At 41.1% G+C, this 20,338-nt stretch overlaps 1 protein-coding gene across 1 annotated transcript; it reads left to right on the forward strand.

Annotated features, from left to right (window-relative positions):
- Positions 1-10,847: 10,847 nt before the first annotated feature.
- LOC117460040 (myelin and lymphocyte protein-like) lies at positions 10,848-18,541 on the forward strand. The gene is made up of 4 exons (XM_034101252.2): positions 10,848-10,975; positions 15,743-15,907; positions 16,843-17,021; positions 17,480-18,541. The coding sequence occupies exons 1-4, from the start codon at positions 10,889-10,891 to the stop codon at positions 17,556-17,558; spliced, it is 510 nt and encodes a 169-aa protein (XP_033957143.1). The 5' UTR covers positions 10,848-10,888; the 3' UTR covers positions 17,559-18,541.
- Positions 18,542-20,338: the final 1,797 nt, after the last annotated feature.

A 20,338-nucleotide genomic window follows, 5' to 3' on the forward strand; every position in this document is an offset into this window, starting at 1 on the left:
GATCTTTTTAAAGTAGGAATGAAGTCTCTAGCTGAAAGTGTGTGGGAGCAGTAGCATTTGGCGCACGGTGTAGTTAAAAGAGGATTTGAAGGTTCCTCCCATTGAGTTCCATGTTAAGAAAAGAGTTTAAAAAGCTGAATATTTCAAAAAGTACAACATATTTTGAAAAGGTTGAAAGTTTCCCATCATGTGCTGTAAACAGCATTCCACTAATAATAATAAGACACAAATATATCCACAAGCAAAAAAGTAAGAATTCACATCAAAAAGGCAATACTGAGTGAGAAACCTGATAGACATGACTAAACCCAATCGTTAAAAGGTTGTTGAACTGGTATTTACAGTAAAGTAATACACCAATAATGTTTTTAAGGAGGGAAGAGGGGACTTTTTTTTTTAACTCTTTAAAATACTCATCAGGGCTGCCTTATCACAGTGTGTAATGTTAGGGTAATACCTGATTTTTTTTATTATATTATATATTATATTATATACATATAATATATTACTTGGTTTCACAGCTCACTGAGCCCGCCTCCCTGCAGCACTCTGCAGAGAGGCTCAGGGTGCTGCTCCAGCTGCAGCAGCCGTCGCTCCCCAGGACCTCCAGGCTGTGGGACCCCCCTGAGGAGCTGCTGCTGCCCCCCAGCTTCCAGCCCAGCCTCCAGGCGGAGGGGAAGCCCCCGCTGGCCAGACACACCACAGTGGCACTGCCCTGCTGCAGCTCCTCTCTGGAGGGAGGGAGTACGCTCAGGGTGGGCCGCTGTACACCCACTGGAGCAGGGAGGGAGGGGGGAGGAAAAGGAAGAAATTAGAGTGAAAACTTGATTATAAGGTCCTTTTTTGATGTTGTCATTATGCTGCAGTCAAATCCTTGTGTCAGTACTTTACGATACCAGTCACCTCTGTGGAAACATTGGTATCACTGCCTTTTTTTATATTTGAGTGTTGTACGTCTTTAAAAAATGTACCTTGAGTCTCTTCAATGAAGCTGATGATGATGATGATGATGATGATGATGGTGATGATGATGATGATGATGATGATGAGGAAAAGTAACAAACTTGTGTTTTCTTTTAAAAGAACATCCATAACATTCATCCGTTCGCAACTTATCAATTATCTCATATATCATATTCCAATTACTTGTATATAGACTCTCCTTGCACTATTGTATCTGTGTTATTGTGTTGCTCTGTTGGAGGAGCCTGTGACCTGAGATGTCCATTGAAGTATCTGCACCAGCTATGGACACATGACAATAAAAGCCTTGAATCCTTGAATCCTTATATTTCATCAAATAAAACAGAATAAGTTGTGCTGCTGTCACTCTAAAAAATCACTCAGGATCAGACCCCCACATGATTCAAGTGTGAATGACTGACTTTGTGTAAGTGTAAAAGCTAAAGATTCATTGATAATAATGAATATCTTCACATGTGTGATGATGTTCTCTAAACTGACAGAGCTGAACGTCTCAAGTGAAAACAGTTCAAACATTTACCATCTGTCTCTTTCACTGCATGTCAAATCAATGAACCGTGAACACGACCAAAAGCTGCATTAACTGATACAATCACAAGTTTAAAATGAATGCGTATTTTACTTTAATTCAACAAAATAGTTGATATTTTAATAGACAATAGATAAATAATGTAAATAAATACAATATTGTGAACTACAAATGTAAAACTGAATGTGGCGGGGAAGTCACGCTTTAACAAATCTTAAAAAATAAAAACATTTAGTATAAAGTTGTTATGATAATATAGAAAATAAACTAAAACAATTATTTGTAAGAAACGAACAATTAATATAGATGTCTGCAAAGGTTCCTTTCAGATTACAAGAGGAGCTTAATAAAAAAATATAAAAATGGAATCCAAAACAATGTGAAGTTGAGTCTAGTTTAATAATTAATGAAAGTTATATATTTGCTACAAGTTGTCCATCCATCCATCTTCTCCCGCTTATCCGTGGTCGGGTCCCGGAGGTAGCAGTTCCAGCAGAGAGCCCCAAACTTTCTTTTCCCTGGCGACATCAACCAGCTCTGACTGGGGGATCCCAAGGCGCTCCCAGGCCAGCGAAGAGATATAGTCCCTCCACCTGGTCCTAGGTCTACCCCTTGGTCTCTTCCCAGCTGGACGTGCCTGGAACACCTCCCTAGGGAGGCGCCCAGGTGGCATCCTAACTAGGTGCCCGAACCACCTCAACTGGCTTCTTTCGACGCGAAGGAGGAGCGGCTCAACTCCGAGTCCCTCCCTGATGACCGAACTTCTCACCTTATCTCTAAGGGAGACACCAGCCACCCGGCGGAGGAAACCCATCTCGGCCGCTTGTATCCGCGATCTCGTTCTTTCGGTCATGACCCATCCTTCATGACCATAGGTGAGGGTAGGAACGAAAATGGCCCGGTAGACAGAGAGCTTTGCCTTCTGGCTCAGCTCCCTTTTCATCACAACGGTGCGGTAAAGCGACTGCAGTACCGCTCCCGCTGCTCCGATTCTCCGGCCCATCTCACGCTCCATTGTTCCCTCACTCGAGAACAAGACCCCGAGATACTTGAACTCCTTCACTTGGGGTAAGGACTCATTCCCTACTTGGAGTGGACAGTCGATCGGTTTCCTGCTGAGAACCATGGCCTCAGATTTGGAGGTGCTGATCCTCATCCCAGCCGCTTCACACTCGGTTGCGAACCGATCCAGTGAGTGCTGAAGGTCGCAGACCGATGAAGCCATCAGAACCACATCATCTGCAAAAAGCAGTGGTGCAATCCTTAGTCCACCGAACTGCAGACCCCCCCCCCCCCACGACTACACCTCGAAATCCGATCCATGTATATTACAAACAGGATTGGTGACAAAGCGCAGCCCTGGCGGAGGCCAACCCTCACCGAAAATGGGTCTGACTTACTGCCGAGGACCCGGACACAGCTCTCGCTTTGGGAGTACAGAGATTGGATGGCCCTGAGTAGAGACCCCCTCACCCCATACTCCCGCAGCACCTCCCACAGTAACTCCCTGGGAACCCGGTCATACGCCTTCTCCAAGTCTACAAAACACATGTAGACCGGATAAGCGTACTCCCAGGCCCCCTCCAGGATCCTTGCGAGAGTAAAAAGCTGATCCGTCGTTCCACGACCAGGACGGAATCCGCATTGTTCCTCCTCAATCTGAGGTTCGACAATCGGCCTGACCCTCCTTTCAAGTACCTTGGAGTAAACTTTCCCGGAGAGGCTGAGTAGTGTGATGCCTCTGTAATTGGCACACACCCTCTGATCCCCCTTTTTAAAAAGGGGAACCACCACCCCGGTCTGCCACTCCTTCGGTACTGTTTCCGACTTCCACGCAACGTTGATGAGACGTGTCAACCATGACAGTCCCTCAACACCCAGAGCCTTCAGCATTTCCGGGCGGATCTCATCCACCCCCGGGGCTTTGCCACTGTGGAGTTGTTTGACGACCTCAGTGACCTCCCCCCGGGAGATTGGTGTTGATCCCCCGTCATACTCCAGCTCTGCCTCTAACATAGAGGGCAGAGTTGTCGGGTTCAGGAGTTCCTCAAAGTGTTCCTTCCAACGCCCCAACACTCCATCAGTTGAGGTCAACAACGTCCCATCCTTACTGTACACAGCTTGGATGGTTCCCTGCTTCCCCCTCCTGAGGTGTCGGACAGTTTTCCAGAACAACTTTGGTGCCGCCCGAAAGTCCTTCTCCATGTCTTCTCCAAACTTCTCCCACACCCGCTGCTTTGCCTCGGCCACGGATGAGGCTGCTGCCCTTCGGGCCTGTCGGTACCTTGCAACTGCCTCGGGAGTCCCCCGGGATAACAAATCCCTGAAGGCCTCCTTCTTCAGTCGGACGGCTTCCCAGACCACCGGTGTCCACCAGGAGGTTCGAGGGTTACCGCCCCTTGAGGCACCTAGGACCTTGAGACCACAGCTCCCCGCTGCGGCTTCGGCAATAGAGGCTTTGAACACCGACCACTCTGGTTCAATGTCCCCAACCTCCACAGGAATGCACGAAAAGCTCCGCCGGAGGTGTGAGTTGAAGGCCTCCTGAACTTGGGCCTCCTCCAGACGTTCCCAGTTCACCCGAACTACACGTTTGGGCTTACCAGATCTATCCAGAGGCTTCCCCCGCCACTCGACCCAACTCACCACCAGATGGTGATCAGTTGACAACTCCGCCCCTCTCTTTACCCGAGTGTCCAAAACATACGGCCTCAGGTCCGATGATACGATAACGAAATCGATCATGGACCTTCTGCCTAGGGTGCTCTGGTACCACGTACACTTATGAGCATCCTTATGTTCGAACATGGTGTTTGTTATGGCCAATCTATGACTAGCACAGAAGTCCAGTAACAAACCACCACTCCGGTTCAGATCAGGGGGGCCGTTCCTCCCAATCACGCCCCTCTAAGTGTCTCCATCATTGCCCACATGTGCGTTGAAGTCTCCCAGCAAGACTAAGGAGTCCCCTTCAGGAGCCCCATACAGGACTCTTTCCAGGGTCTCCAAGAAGGCCGAATACTCTGAACTGCTGTTGGGTGCTACAAGTTGTATAAAATACAAATCTCTGGTACTTAGGGTCAACGATGAGTTTGGTTCCTCCACCAAAAGTGTACCACAGTGATACAAACTCATTAAGTGGCCGTACAAAAACCTCCTGCACTGTCAACAAGCATGTATCCACTGAGAAAGCTCCCTGATCTCACTGATAACTGAGACGAATATACATTTTTAAATCAACAAATCTTTTCTAAAGATATCGATTACATATCTGGAAGAATTAAGATGATTTATGTCATTTTTCATCACTTTTCTACACCTGGCAGAGAAACCATTACAGTCTTCTACACAACTAACTTTGTCAGTTTTATATTAGTTTCATGGTTAAATGAACATGAGGCTTTTAAATAATAGTTATTAACAAATTTATTTCAAACAGAACTGAAACATGTTATTTATCTACAGCAGGGGTGTCAAACTCAAGGCCCGGGGGCCAAATCCGGCCCGCAACTTCATTTTTTGTGGCCCGCAAGAGCTTTCAAAGAATATAATATGTTTATTATACGGTTACTTGCCACTTTACAGAAGCACATTGCCAATAAACAACATGTCCTACAATGCATCTCATTTTGTGACATGCGCAATGAAGTGACTTGCAATTATTTGCCCTGGATATTCGCCTTCAGATGTAGTTAATTATGAAGTTATTACCCTATCCGATAATAATCCAATGCAGAGGCAATAATGTCATATAATACATTATTTTATATATTTATATCGTCTTAAAGTTACAACCGGCCCTTTGAGTGCAACCATAATGCAAATGTGGCCCGCGATGAAATTGAGTTTGACACCCCTGATCTACAGTGAATCTCTGTATATATGTTAATGTCAGACTAACAGACATATCATACCAACCACAGAACTGAATGAACTGAAATGATTAACTATGACAAATTGGGAAAAACTGTAGTGCCAGTCAACTGCTGTTATAATCAATATACTCACCAAGACTATACCAAACTCTTGATGTTCTAGCTGAAGGCCTTCCTCATGCAGGATCGTCTCTTCTGGCTAGTGAAGCTGCAGAGACAGTCATTTTTGCTTAACCCTTCAAACAATCTAAAATTACACCAATTAATTTGAATATGAACATGTTCCGTAAGGACTGCAGGTAATGAAACTAAGAAAATATGACCACAGTATCACAATGACAATTAACATTTGGCATAGTTTTATCCAAATCGAGGTACACATTTTTCTCATCATGCTGCTTCCCTGAAGGCTCTCACAGGATTGTTGACATCCTCGTGGATTCATCTTCTTATTACAGACACATGCATTTCCTAACATTTGGTCTATATGCTGTAACATGTATTATCTTTACAATTTACACACGGCATCTATTGCCCGTCTGTCCGTCCTGGGAGAGGGATCCCTCCTCTGTTGCTCTTCCTGAGGTGTTAAGGCTGTACAAGGGCGTGGAATCAAATGCACGATGCAGAGACAAAGTATCAAAATAAAGTGTTTTAATGTAGACAGGTCATAACACACTGACTGAATACATAAAGCAACAAAACAAACACTCAATAAACTTTCTAACCTATACTATCAAAAAACTACAAAAACTACTTACTTAATCTAACTCTATGGACGATAATAACTCTATGGACAATGACAAAATGATCTTACGCTGGAACGCAGAAGACAATCTGGCAACGAGACAGGGGAAGACGAGAACTATATACTAGACAGACAACACCAGGGGGGTATACTACGAAGCAGGATTTTCGCTTAGCCGGCTAAATTCAGGGGAAACTCCGGCTTTCCGGTCCTACAAAGCTGGTTCTCTTTTTAGCAGGCTAGATCTCCATGGTAACTTATGCTTAGCGGCTAACCTGGTCGGGACCAGGGGCCTATACTACGAAGCTGGTTCAACCTAACCTGGATATGTTTGAGTTAGCCGGTTGGCCTAATCCAAAACATACGCGCTCTCGCTAAACTGTACTACGACGCGGGTTATCAAGTGGATCGCTCAAGCCAGCCGTGTCCTATCTAGTTAGGTGCGCGTTCACATGAAAGGGGTGGTATCTGGAGCATTCGACCAATCACAAACATGGAGAAGCGCACTGACAGCGCAGCGTCATACTTCCTGAATGAAAAGTGAACTTTAATACTAATCAAAAATGAAGAAGTTAAACTTTAAACATCCATGACTTAAACACTTTTTCCAGGATCAAAGCCTCAGAGCTGCACCTGCAAGGTGAATACAGCTGGCAAAAGAAAAAGTGTTTGAATGCGTACATTAACAGGTTTATGATATCACTGCCCCGTCTAAAACACGATCTGACTTCAATTACATTTGTCTCGAGTGTTTCGTCAACTTAATGTGTTGCTTAAAATAATACTTCTGCATACCTAACCTACCCTACCTACCCTAACCTGGGGGGTATACTGCGAAGCAGGATTTTCGCTTAGCCGGCTAAATTCAGGGAAAACTCCGGGTTTCCGGTCATCCGAAGCTGGTTCTCTTTTTAGCAGGCTAGATCTCCATGGTAATATATGCTAAGCAGCTAACCTGGTCGGGACCAGGTTAGGTTGCAGGCTAAGAGCTCAACTCAGTGAAAACACCGCCTGCTGACCAATCAGAGCTCAGTGTGCGGAGTTTAAAGCGATCAAGTCATATTACAGGAGAAAGGAAATACAGAAAAACTGCCGTCGCAGGAAAGACGGCCGGCAGAAATCACCGACTGTGTGAACGTGAACATTAATAGAATATCACCTCCCATCTTCAGAGCAATCTGACTATTATAACATTAGCGTTAAGAAAGCTTACTTAAATATCGGCCACAACATAAGTAACCGGATCAGAGTACATTAAGTACAGTCCGCGGCATATCACATCATAATGTATCATATATCTCCTTATCTGAGTCAGCTGAGCCGTATCTGGCCGTGCAACACTCACAGTGTCACATACTGTATGCAGAAGTATTATTTTAAGCAACACATTAAGTTGACGAAACACTCGAGACAAATGTAATTGAAGTCAGATCGTGTTTTAGACGGGCAGTGATATCATAAACCTGTTAATGTACACATTCAAACACTTTTTCTTTTTCCAGCTGTATTCACCTTGCAGGTGCAGCTCTGTGGCTTTGATCCTGGATAAAGTGTTTAAGTCATGGATGTTTAAAGTTGAACTTCTTCATTTTTGACTAGTATTAAAGTTCACTTTTCATTCAGGAAGTATGACGCTGCGCTGTCAGTACGCTTCTCCATGTTTGTGATTGGTCGAATGCTCCAAATACCACCCCTTTCATGTGAACGCGCACCTAACTAGATAGGACACGGCTGGCTTGAGCGATCCACTTGATAACCAGCGTCGTAGTACAGTTTAGCGAGAGCGCGTATGTTTTGGATTAGGCCAACCGGCTAACTCAAACATATCCAGGTTAGGTTGAACCAGCTTCGTAGTATAGGCCCCTGGTCCCGACCAGGTTAGCTGCTTAGCATATATTACCATGGAGATCTAGCTTGCTAAAAAGAGAACGAGCTTCGGATGACCGGAAAGCCGGAGTTTTCCCTGAATTTAGCCGGCTAAGCGAAAATCCTGCTTCGCAGTATACCCCCCAGGTTAGGTTGCAGGCTAAGAGCTCAACTCAGTGAAAACACCGCCTGCTGACCAATCAGAGCTCAGTGTGCGGAGTTTAAAGCGATCAAGTCATATTACAGGAGAAAGTAAATACAGAAAAGCTGCCGTTGCAGGAAAGACGGCCGGCAAAAATCACCGACTGTGTGAACGTGAACATTAATAGAATATCACCTCCCATCTTCAGAGCAATCTGACTATTATAACATTAGCGTTAAGAAAGCTTACGTAATATCGGCCACAACATAAGTAACCGGATCAGAGTACATTAAGTACAGTCCGCGCATATCACTTCATAATGTATCATATCTCTCCTTATCTGAGTCAGCTGAGCCGTATCTGGCCGTGCAACACTCAGTGTCACATACTGTATGCAGAAGTATTATTTTAAGCAACACATTAAGTTGACGAAACACTCGAGACAAATGTAATTGAAGTCAGATCGTGTTTTAGACGGGGCAGTGATATCATAAACCTGTTAATGTACGCATTCAAACACTTTTTCTTTTGCCAGCTGTATTCACCTTGCAGGTGCAGCTCTGTGGCTTTGATCCTGGATAAAGTGTTTAAGTCATGGATGTTTAAAGTTTAACTTCTTCATTTTTGACTAGTATTAAAGTTCACTTTTCATTCAGGAAGTATGACGCTGCGCTGTCAGTGCGTTTCTCCATGTTTGTGATTGGTCGAATGCTCCAAATACCACCCCTTTCATGTGAACGCGCACCTAACTAGATAGGACACGGCTGGCTTGAGCGATCCACTTGATAACCAGCGTCGTAGTACAGTTTAGCGAGAGCGCGTATGTTTTGGATTAGGCCAACCGGCTAACTCAAACATATCCAGGTTAGGTTGAACCAGCTTCGTAGTATAGGCCCCAGGTGAAGACAATTAGACAATCACAACCGCGGGAAAACAGACAAGGCAGGAAACGTACTTTAGACACATGAGGGTAGACAAGACTATCAAAATAAAACAGGAACCTATCTAAACACATAACATGAAACCTACACTAGGGAACAATCTTAGCAGAGCCGTCTACGCACAAGATGAGGTTTCTCCCATTTTTTCCCTTTAAAGTTTAAACTGTGGGTTTTCTCCGGAAGTTTTTCCTTGTACGATGTGAGGGTGTAAGGACAGAGGGTGTCGTTTTCTGATATTCTGTACAAACTGTGCTGTTGTATTTGTTGTAAAGTGTATTTATTGTAAAGTATTTTTAATGTATGCACTTTGGCTCGACCAAACATTGTTTTAAAAATGTGCTATATAAATAAAACTTGATTTGATTTGATACAACACACAAGCAAGGATTATCAGTCACAGGCTCTGAAAATATCTTGATTTAATTTGAAAATGTTTTAAACATTGCAACTGACTTGTCAAGAGGTATCTTTAGATTACATAATTTCATACTGTGTACACCAAAATAACTTTTTTATGAATTATCTTTATTCTTAGACTTAGAAATCATGAAGAACAAACCTGATGCGGAGCGTTGTGTTTCCCGTTGTTTCTCACGTCTGCTTGTGACCACTGGATTAGAAAGGGGTCTCTTCCTACTTTTTTTTCTTTTTCAGAGGGATGGCAGGGGTTTCCGTGGCCATGGCAGCCTATATTTAACAAAGTTGTAACACAACATAAGACAGCAGCACTTATATTTGAGCAATTATTTAACGGTTGCATAAAAAGGCCTAACTGACCCTTTACATTACATCAATAAAAAGCAATAGCAATGATTATATTACAGACTTGGGTATTTGCTTATCATGAAAAGCCTCACCCTGACCTCATGGATATGAGCCTCGCTAATCAATGCTGCCATGTGCATCGTGGCCTCATTGGGATTCTCAAAGACCCTCACTTCAGGGTTGAGGGATATGGCATACAAATACAAACAATACAGACACACAATTTTTTTGCAAAACTAAATGCATTAGTTTGAAATGGTGTTTTGTATTGGCAAACCACATTGTGTTTGTTAGTGAATGATAAGGCATTTGTAAAACATGTAGTTTGTTTGTGGAGTTATGGCAGGAAATTAGAACCACACATCCAATCACACACCCACCCACACCTACCCACACACCCACCCACACCCACCCACACACCCACCCACACCCACCCACACCCACCCACACACCCACCCACACCTACCCACACCCACCCACACACCCACCCACACCTACCCACACCCACCCACACACCCACGCACACCCACCCACACCCACCCACACACACACCACACACACACACACACACACACACACACACACACACACACACACACACACACACACACACACACACACACACACACACACACACACCTACCCACACACACACAAACACACACACACACACACACACACACACACACACACACACACACACACACACACACACACACACACACACACACACACACACACACACACACACACACACACACACACACACACACACACACACACACACACACACACACACACACACACACACACACACACACACACACACACACACACACACACACACACCTTCCTGCTGCACAAACCAAGGCCAAAAAAGCACTTGTTCTGTAAGTTTCGATCTGAGGAACGTGGAGTGTGGCAGGAAACATGGGGGTGGGGGGGGGGGGGATGATGGCCTTAAAAAGGCAGAAATAAACAGGTTTCACATATCATTCTCCAGGAACTCACACACACACTCACACAGTGTTTGGGACTATGGCTTCCACCACCATGGGCGATGTTCTGCCTACAGGCGGCCGGGTCTTTACATCCATCCCCGACCGGTTCTTCATCCCTGAGTTTGTGAGTTTCCTATTTGTTCATTGCAGAAGGATATATCTTTTTTAATGGCCTCTTTTACATTAGACTTTCTATTTACTCATCTGTGTAGACTTAGTTACAGGGGCGGATGAATGACTCAGTTCCTTTAATTGGGTAAAAGTAACAGTGACAAAATAATATGTCAGTAAAATGACTGTATTCAAAATGTTACTTAGGTAATAGTACAAAACTATTATCAGCAAAAGACTGTTAAAACATAAAAAGCAAAGGTATCTTCTCTTCAAAAGTGTTATATTTTTATGGATATGATGTACTTTTATGCGACTAATAAATGTATATAACATAGGTCAAGTAACTCAATGTAACTTAATCGCAGACTATAATATATATTGATGATGAATACTATATAATATCCTTGTCTGTTAGCCTCGTGACGATGCAACAATATCTGGATTTTTTTTTAACAATGCTCTATATCTGGGTCTGAACAGTTACATTATAAAAATTCAGCACAAAACATCAAACACTGCACGTCACAACAAAGCATCGTCCTGACTTTTACACACATTTTTTTTTGAAAATCCAAAAAGTTACACTTCCAAAGCTGATTCTATAACCTCTTTTTAAACATATCTTTCTTTAATTCCTTTCTGTCAAGATCTTTTAACATTTGATAAATACTGAATACTGCTTTTATTTCAGCTTTTCACAGCCGTTTGGAATGGCACCATATGTCTATAAAGTGTTGCAATAATCAAGAAATCGTAGTCATCCACCTTTCAAGAAGTTCAGTTAGTCGTGGCCTACAAACATCTCTAAATAGTTTGGGTTGGGCTTTTCATGCTTTTGTTTTGCATTCAAAAGTCAAGAAGTGACATGAAGTTGCTTAGAAACTCTTAAAACCTGCTATTCCCTAAATGTGTCATAAGATGTGACTGTCCTTTGTGGATTAACATGAGTCAAAAGTAAATGTTTTATTAAAGGAATATAACTCATCTGACTCTGTTATAGACCCCTTGCAGTTTCTATACAGGGAACTGAAGATTACATCTGTGTGAGGAGGTGGAAAACCAGCTTTAATTGCAGAGGGAGGTGTAAATCTAAACCAACCATCCACTCACATGGTTAACTTGCTGTCTCGGGTTTTTTTTTCTGGCTGCTGTCCAGTGCACCTTTTCATGCAATAACCTGCTGCTCAGGTATGGAAAGGTACTGGTAATATTTGGGGTTGGCGCGGTAAAGTAACCCATCTCGGATATAAAAAGGGCGGGAAGGAAACCTGACAGAGGGCGTTTTGAAGAAGCTGTCTGTTTCATTTTCACGGAAAGGAAACAGATGGAGCAATTTCAAGCTAAGAAAACCAGCCAGAGGATATTGACGAAATATGAGACATCCACACTCGGAACCCTATGCCTTCAGCAAGCACAAGACATTTTTTATTATTTGAAATGTTGTGTACATGAGTATATTAATGTGTAACACTGGGAACATAGACAATACTGTACATGTATGTGCCGTTTGCAGTAGTTTTAAATAAACCTTGAAGCTGAGGTAAGGTCATATGGGCTACTGCAGTTTAGGTTCCACCGATTTATACTGTTTTTCATTACTTTATTATAGGTCTCACAAAACATGTCTCCGAAGTGTTTGGCTGAAATACCAAACAGATCATTGTAGCATCCCATAATCCCCTCTATTTCAGCCCTGTTTCAAAAGTGCTGATTCTCTGTCTGTTACTTTAGACCAGGGGTGTCAAACTCAATTGCATCTCGGGCCACATTAGCATCATGGTTGCACTCAAAGGGCCAGTTTTATATATATATAAAATAATGTATTATATTACATTATTGCCTCTGCATTGGATTATTATCGGATAGGGTAATAACTTAATAAGTCTCTTCAGTGAGAATGTCACAAAATGATTTAAAAAGAAAAGCCAAATTCTGGAAAAAAAGTCAAAATCAAAAAAAAGAAATGACATTTTGAAAATAAATGAATATTTTGAGGAAAAAAAGGCAAATTCTGAGAAAAAAAGGCAAATTTGAGAGGCATTGTGCTACATGTAGTTTATGGGCAACGTGCTTCTGTAAATCGCCATGTAACCTTATAATAAACATCTTATATTATTTGCAAGCTCTTGTGGGCCACATAACATGAAGTCACGGGCCGGATTTTGCCCCCGGGCCTTGAGTTTGACACCACTGCTTTAGATAAAAATAAAGAGCCACTCCCCACGCCCCTCGACAGGTGATAAGGGGGGGGGGGGTTACATTGGTTGGTGATCAGTGTTGGGTAACGGAGTTACAGTAATGTATTACTTTTTGCTGTAACGAAGTAATGTAATGCATTACCAATGACATTTGTGTAATATAGGACTACTACCCGTTACAATTCTCAGTACAGTTACAACACATTTCAACCAGATTTTTTTTTTTAAGAATTCACAAACATCGCGAGACATTCCGACACCAGAGAAAAATTGTGGGTAGATTAGTAAACCTGGTGTTTACCCTTCGGGCTCATCATTATTGCGCAATCTATGCCTGAGCATGCTGCGCGAACCGAGATGTGTGTGTGCGTAGTTGAACCTTTTCATATTTAAGTTTGTAGCAAGAAGAGGGCTGCTGCTGTGTGTGTTGAGTGTGTGTGTGTGTGTGTGTGTGTGTGTGTGTGTGTGTGTGTGTGTGTGTGTGTGTGTGTGTGTGCTTGCGTGCGCATGTATTACATTTTGGAAGTAACAAGCCAAAAAAATCATTATGACATCATAAAGTGACACACGTCACACGTGTTTATGTATAAAAGTCATGAAAAAGTGGATTTTGCATAATAGCTGACCTTTAAAGAGATACTCCACTGAACATCTACTTGACTCTAAAATGCTCACAACTTGGAAGCACAAAGGGCTCTAAAAAAGTATTTTAAATTGCTTGGATTCATCCTTGAAATGGATGAATTGCTGTAAGATAAACTGTATAAAGTGCTTAAGGCGGGGCCCGGTTCATTTTTATGAAAGTTGCTCAGTAAAAGCTGTCCTGACTCTTGAGAACAATAATCTTCTGCATTAAGCACCTGCATTTACTTAAACCCGCCCCCCAGCATCTGAGGTGTAATTCAGAGTCTGTTGTCATAAATGAATGCATTATAGATAAATATTTGCTCCACCTGCTGTTGACTCAGGGCTCGGCACACTCTTTACATGTGGTCATCATTAGTCTTTTCTAAATCTTATCGGGTTTAAACTTCACACAGCCGAATCTCTTCTCCAACTTTTATTTCACCTTTTACTTTACTTTATGAGTTGAGTTACAGTTGAATGGTTAAATAAGCTATGCCCCAGTGATTTAGACTGAATGATTGTAAATGTCACAACACCAAATTAACTGGTGCTGACAGTTTAATCCTGTTAACACACCTTTAACAGTTAAGTCAGTTGTTGAATTGCTAAATTAATTCTAATGTTGTGCATTTCTATGCTTGCTAATAGAGACCTGTATTTCACTTTTGTTTTAAACAATTGGTTTGGCATCTATTGTGTTAACTCATGGCGCACGACATGTCTTGTGAATTCTCCGGCCGAAGCTCCAAATAAACCATCAGTGTTTGCCATCAAAGTTCCTGCTCTCCTCGTGTCTCTCTGAGTTTGGTCTCCATTGCTTCATAAGTTTCCATCACAAGTCCCTGTTTTAATTGTGCCACAAAATCATTCAGTTTTATTGCAAAATAATAGATAAAGTACGATGGCCAACACGCCTCATCGGCCCAAAACACTTCCATTATGAGTAACAATCAACAACTTACTGAAACATGCCAGTGTTTACGAAAAGCGCTGCATAAACGAAATGCTTCAAATGAAAAATGCTGAATGAATCTCAAAACACATCGGAAATGGGGACACTAAAAAGTGAAGCACACAGCTGGGACTGTAGTGCTTTACTTAATTATTTGTTCTTAAGTTTTAATACATTTATTAAAAGTTGTAATTATAATAATAAATGCACAACATAACAATAATTCTCATACATATTTGTCATATTACTTATATTCTAAGTACTATTCTATATTAAGTACATCTATAGAAGTACTGTACAATGATGTATTTCCTTGCATGCTCCTTAATACGTCACTACATTTCAGAGGCAAAGATTTGACTCTTAACTTCATTGATTTGATAACATGAGTACAATCATATAAACAGACAATGAATCACGAATGATTATGGTGAAGAACTGAAATGATCCATTGATTTGATACACAACCTACCCAAAAGTGTGGTAAAATAATAAATAAGCTCCACCTTTACATTTATGTATGTTCTGACATACAAGGGATTGAGCGGGATTCGAAACCGGCTCGCAGGGTGTATTTCGGCTACTTCTCGGTTATCAAACATAGACCAACACGCTAGTATGTCCTTGGCTCAGTGGGTACTGTACCGGACTTCGAATTAGGGGGTAGCAAGTTCGAGTCCCTCTGCAGTCAGCATGTTGTTGTGTCCTTTGCAAGACACTTCACTCCAAATTACTCCTGTGGGGATTATCCACAGTACTGAATGTAATTATATTAATTATATTCTATACCTGACCCATTTTTCCCAATTTAGTAAACTCACAATGGAATAACTTAGCAAATCAAATCAAATCTATGTAATGGAGAAAACTGATAATTAGAAACCAAATACAAAAATAAATAAGGCAGTTTTTAAGATGCAACATTGTAATTTGAAAATGTGTTGTATTACTGTCATGTAAGAAAAAAGCTGTAAAATGAATTTAAACCTCTCCCCTGCAGGTTTTTGGAGGTCTGGTTTGGATCCTGGTGGCATCGACTGGGGTTAAATATGAAAACCCGATGGGCTGGGTGATGTCCGTGTCCGTCTTCTGCTTCGTGATGACGACACTCTGGTTCTTCATCTTCCTCTGTGGAGCCAATCGGAGCAGCAGCTGGCCCGCCCTGGTTAGTCACGCCCATCACCTGCTGATTGGCTAATTCAAATACATGAGTCTGATAATAAATAAATTAGCATTTTACTTTGTCCTAAAGGCACATTTATTTTGTGTTTGTGGTTGGATGCCTTAGATAAGATCTGACCAGCTGAAGAGATTTTAACTTTTTCTTACACAACATAAATCATGTCACTAAGTAAACTCCTAAGTTTCCGAAGCTTCTATGTATAATTTGAATGGCGGTTGCAAACAAGTAACTAATAAAACGTCATCAGGGCAAACACAAGTCCATCTTTGGTGGTGATGAGTAGCCAATAGACCAGGATGTAGTTCCTTCATAGCCTTACATTAGCCTTTTACTTCTGGCAATTGCATGTATGCCTAATCACAAAGGGGTGTTAATATGTGAAGATTGTCCTGCTGAACAAAACATGCAAACATCATAAACATATGTTTGCCAAAGAGCTTATTTTCTCCAATATTCTGAAATCCAATGAAATAATCCTATTGCTTTTTGTCGAGGGAGCCAATTCAACGCTTACTTCCAGGTCTGCCTACAAAATACGTCATCCCACCGCTCTATAGGCAGTGCATAGATGGCCAAAAGTGCAGGAGTTTTAACTGCAAAAAACAATGAAACTACTGCCACAAAGTTGGAGCACAGCATTCAGACTATTGGAAATGTCCTCGTATGCTTTAAAACCCCTTAATTGCCAGACCAAGAAAGAATCTTTGGAATTTTTTTTGCATCTAGAAGTGTTTTTGTGCACAACATGTCAACCAAATGGTAGAGATGGCTAAATCAGATGGACTTAAACTTTTTTTTTTTTCAACAAGATATCAAGCCACAAAATGTGCACAACCAAATGGTGGTGCTGGCTGTTAAAGGGTTAACTTCATACCTTCATCAACATGTCGCCCAACTTTTTTTTTGTTTCTTTTCAGGATGTGGGTTATCATTTTGTTGCGACGGTGTTCTACCTCAGTGCGTCGGTGCCGCTGGCCTGCGTCACGGTCCTGGAGGGCCAGGCATTTGCAGCATTAGCACCATTAGCGCCTGTGTCGGCGTTGAACTCAGATTTCCTCCTTGAAGCTCGCAAGATCTACAAGCTGCACATTGCTGCACACACACACACACACACACACACACACACACACACACACACACACACACACACACACACACACACACACACACACACACACACACACACACACACACACACACACACACACACACACACACACACACACACACACACACACACACACACACACACACACACACACACACACACACACACACACACACACACACACACACACACACACAAGGTGGGATTTTCAGTATCATATACGATGTATTCTGTATGTTTCAGCTTTTCAGTGAAGCTATACCTTGGTTGGTTATTGGCTAATGGTTACCCTAGGTGACCTTTAAAACAGTGTGTTGACATAACTTAATTCTACTTCAATGTGATGATTTGACTTTCTGTGTGTGTGTGTGTGTGTGTGTGTGTGTGTGTGTGTGTGTGTGTGTGTGTGTGTGTGTGTGTGTGTGTGTGTGTGTGTGTGTGTGTTTCCAGGTGATGTCCTTTTTGGCCACTCTTTTCTACTTCATGCATACCATTTTCTCTGCCATTCGATGGAAGAGGTCTTAAAGAAACCAAATACCCAGCTGACCTGTCATTGGAGGAAAAACAGAATGACTTTTTTGTTGTTGTTGTTGTGTCTCTTAATTTCAAGGTCAACATGAGTTACTTTAAAAGAAAAAACGAAATGCCAAATATCAAATGAAGGAGGGAAAGGTAAACAACCAGAATATTGCTAAATGTTAATTGTTTATTGGTCTCATTATCAAGGTCTTCCCAACAAATATTATTACAAATATATATAATTACCCCACAATTCTATAATCAGTATGGCAGCAGTTTCATCAGAAGGTAAAGAAGACTGAAAAGTTAAAATATGTTTGCAAAACAAAAAGACATATATAATATATTAGAAAAAAACAGTAGTAGGCCTATAAGGTAAATGTGTGTCAATAACTAATTCAACCACGGATGTAATAACATTTCCAGGAGCAGGATATACATTATGATATTTTTCAAGTTCAGAACATATTTCTTTTCATCATTCTGAAAAATTTGAATAAAGTGTCGTTGGCTTTAGGTGGTTTTGCTGTACAGGTAAAAGGACCAATGACCCCCCCCCCCAAACTTATTTTGCAAGTCAAAGTATTTGACTTTTCATAATCGTCAGGCTGTAAACATTTCTACCAACCAAACTGTCATTAAAACATTTCATCCACATTTAATAGCAGATCTTAGCACATTTAAAATGCTTAGATCTCCTCAGAGGCTGATAAAAACCTGAAACCTTGAATATTTAAAACTTGATTTCCTGCTTGTTTTCTCCATGTTTACAATGAGCAAAAGCTTAATGTATAATGGATCAACTTTCCCCCTTAACCCCCTTTTTTAAATTACATTTTGATACAAGTTCTTTCTTTTCTTTCTGTTTGGATATACAGTATGTTCGGATGTTTCCACATGATTTATCATTTGAATCTGAATGAAAATAATTTCACTTTACAGGTGTCTTTCTATTTGAAATCTTTGAAAATAAATTGATTGGACATTAATCCTGGTTTCCCTGTTTTTACTTTTCAATTTTCCATTATAAGGAAACACATTGTCATTAAATACCATGGGAACCATTACCTTTCTGCACCATGAAACATCGCTTGCACGTCAAATTAGCCAGCCATTTCTATTTGTACAACATTGAGGAAAAATAGCAAGTGATCACAACATGTTTCAGTCTCAATTTTATCACATTTTTGTGCCAACGTAAATAATCTCTGAGGGCTTCTAATTTTGAATGTTAGATGTATATACTGTATACACTCCAAATGTTACTCTTGCAGGCTTACTACTTTCTGTATATATTCTTTAGTTTGACAGCTTAATAATATTTACGTTTTTGTCTTCAGGAAATACTTTACAGCCTCTGATGGGTTCCTATATTATAAAATATTACTGAAATCTGTCCAATCCAAACAGTGGGACTTTGGTTTGAGTTAATGCAGTTGCAAAATCACAAAGTAGAGCCAGCGCAGAGCGGATGTCATGACTCGTCATGAACACATCATAAATAAATTAAATGGAAAATTAACTCAAAAATTAAACTTCCGATGCTGAGGCACCAATAAAAACCCTGACCACCGTATGCCCAAAGTAGAAGTACAAGTAGTAAATACACCTTTCTGTAAGCCCTTTCATTTGTTAGTTAGGCTTTTTTCAGAATTTCAAATTATAGGTCTACCTAACATGCATATTTGCTAACAGCTAACACATAATAAAGGTCATAAACTGACTTCAACCTAAAACTTCTTCAGATATATCCCAGAAGCCCCCAGGACACACACATCTCCCCTGGTAGTTTTAACCCCCCCTTCACAGTTCAGAAGCTCACATCAAACACAAGAGATCCCTGATTGCTGTGAGAAGAAGAGGGGTATGCAGTGTGTGTCAGGAAGAGATGGCTGCGACCATGGCTCAGCCGATGAGCAGCCTGCCCAGCGGACTGGGGGTCTGCACCACGGCCCCCGATATCTTCTACCTGCCAGAACTGGTGAGTGGACAGAGGACAGAGGAAATGACCTTCAAATCAGAGGGGATTCTTCCTGTTAGGATCCCTTTTTGGTAATTGATTTAACTAAATGTATCTGAACAAAGTGTTCTTATTACAATTAATATTGCAACACACCTCTACTTAAGTAGAAGCACTAATACCACAGTCTAAATATACTCAATTACGAATAAAAGTCCTCGGTTCAAATGTTACTTAAGTAAAAGTACAGAAGTATTATCAGCTAAATGAACTCAAGTATCAAAAGTAAAAGTATTAATTGTGCAGAATACCTCTTATGAATGTATTACATTTCCCTGTGTTTATCATCAGAAAATACATATGAGATTTATTTTTTTTGTATTTAGTAACACGTCAATATGGAGCTCATTTTGGAAAGTAAATTAAAGTAAATTAAATTAAATATACAGTATATAATACATACACATGTATTTATGTAAAAATAAAGTTTGAAATACATTTAGGGCAGTAAAACATTTTCCTCTGAAATGTTTTAAAGTTGAATTACAAATTAGCACCACATTCTACTGCTACTAGAAAATGCCCTTAGTAAATAGTAATGACCTAAATGATTTGATAGCATCTTAGAAATACCACAATTTGCCTTAATTAGTGGCTGCTATAACATCATGCATCATTGATAATTCAAACTCTTTGAATAGAAGTGTGTGTTTGAGTGAAATGTAAAGACATTGAAAGACATTCCTTATATGGGCGGAGCACCTTCAGATCTCACGTTTCTCTCATATTGTATTTGTGCGAATACAATGTGTCAACTCTTCTTCTT

Source organism: Pseudochaenichthys georgianus, chromosome 15 (genome assembly GCF_902827115.2).
Source record: "Pseudochaenichthys georgianus chromosome 15, fPseGeo1.2, whole genome shotgun sequence".
Classification (NCBI taxonomy): Eukaryota; Metazoa; Chordata; class Actinopteri; order Perciformes; family Channichthyidae; genus Pseudochaenichthys; species Pseudochaenichthys georgianus.

Excerpts from the sequence above, each read along its gene's own strand:
- LOC117460040 (XM_034101252.2), top strand. The coding sequence starts at position 10,889 with ATGGCTTCCACCACCATGGGCGATGTTCTGCCTACAGGCGGCCGGGTC. Across the intron at positions 10,976-15,742 it reads GGTTCTTCATCCCTGAGTTT|GTTTTTGGAGGTCTGGTTTG; the intron begins GTGAGTTTCCTA and ends TCTCCCCTGCAG. Across the intron at positions 17,022-17,479 it reads TACAAGCTGCACATTGCTGC|CCAGGTGATGTCCTTTTTGG; the intron begins ACACACACACAC and ends GTGTGTGTGTTT.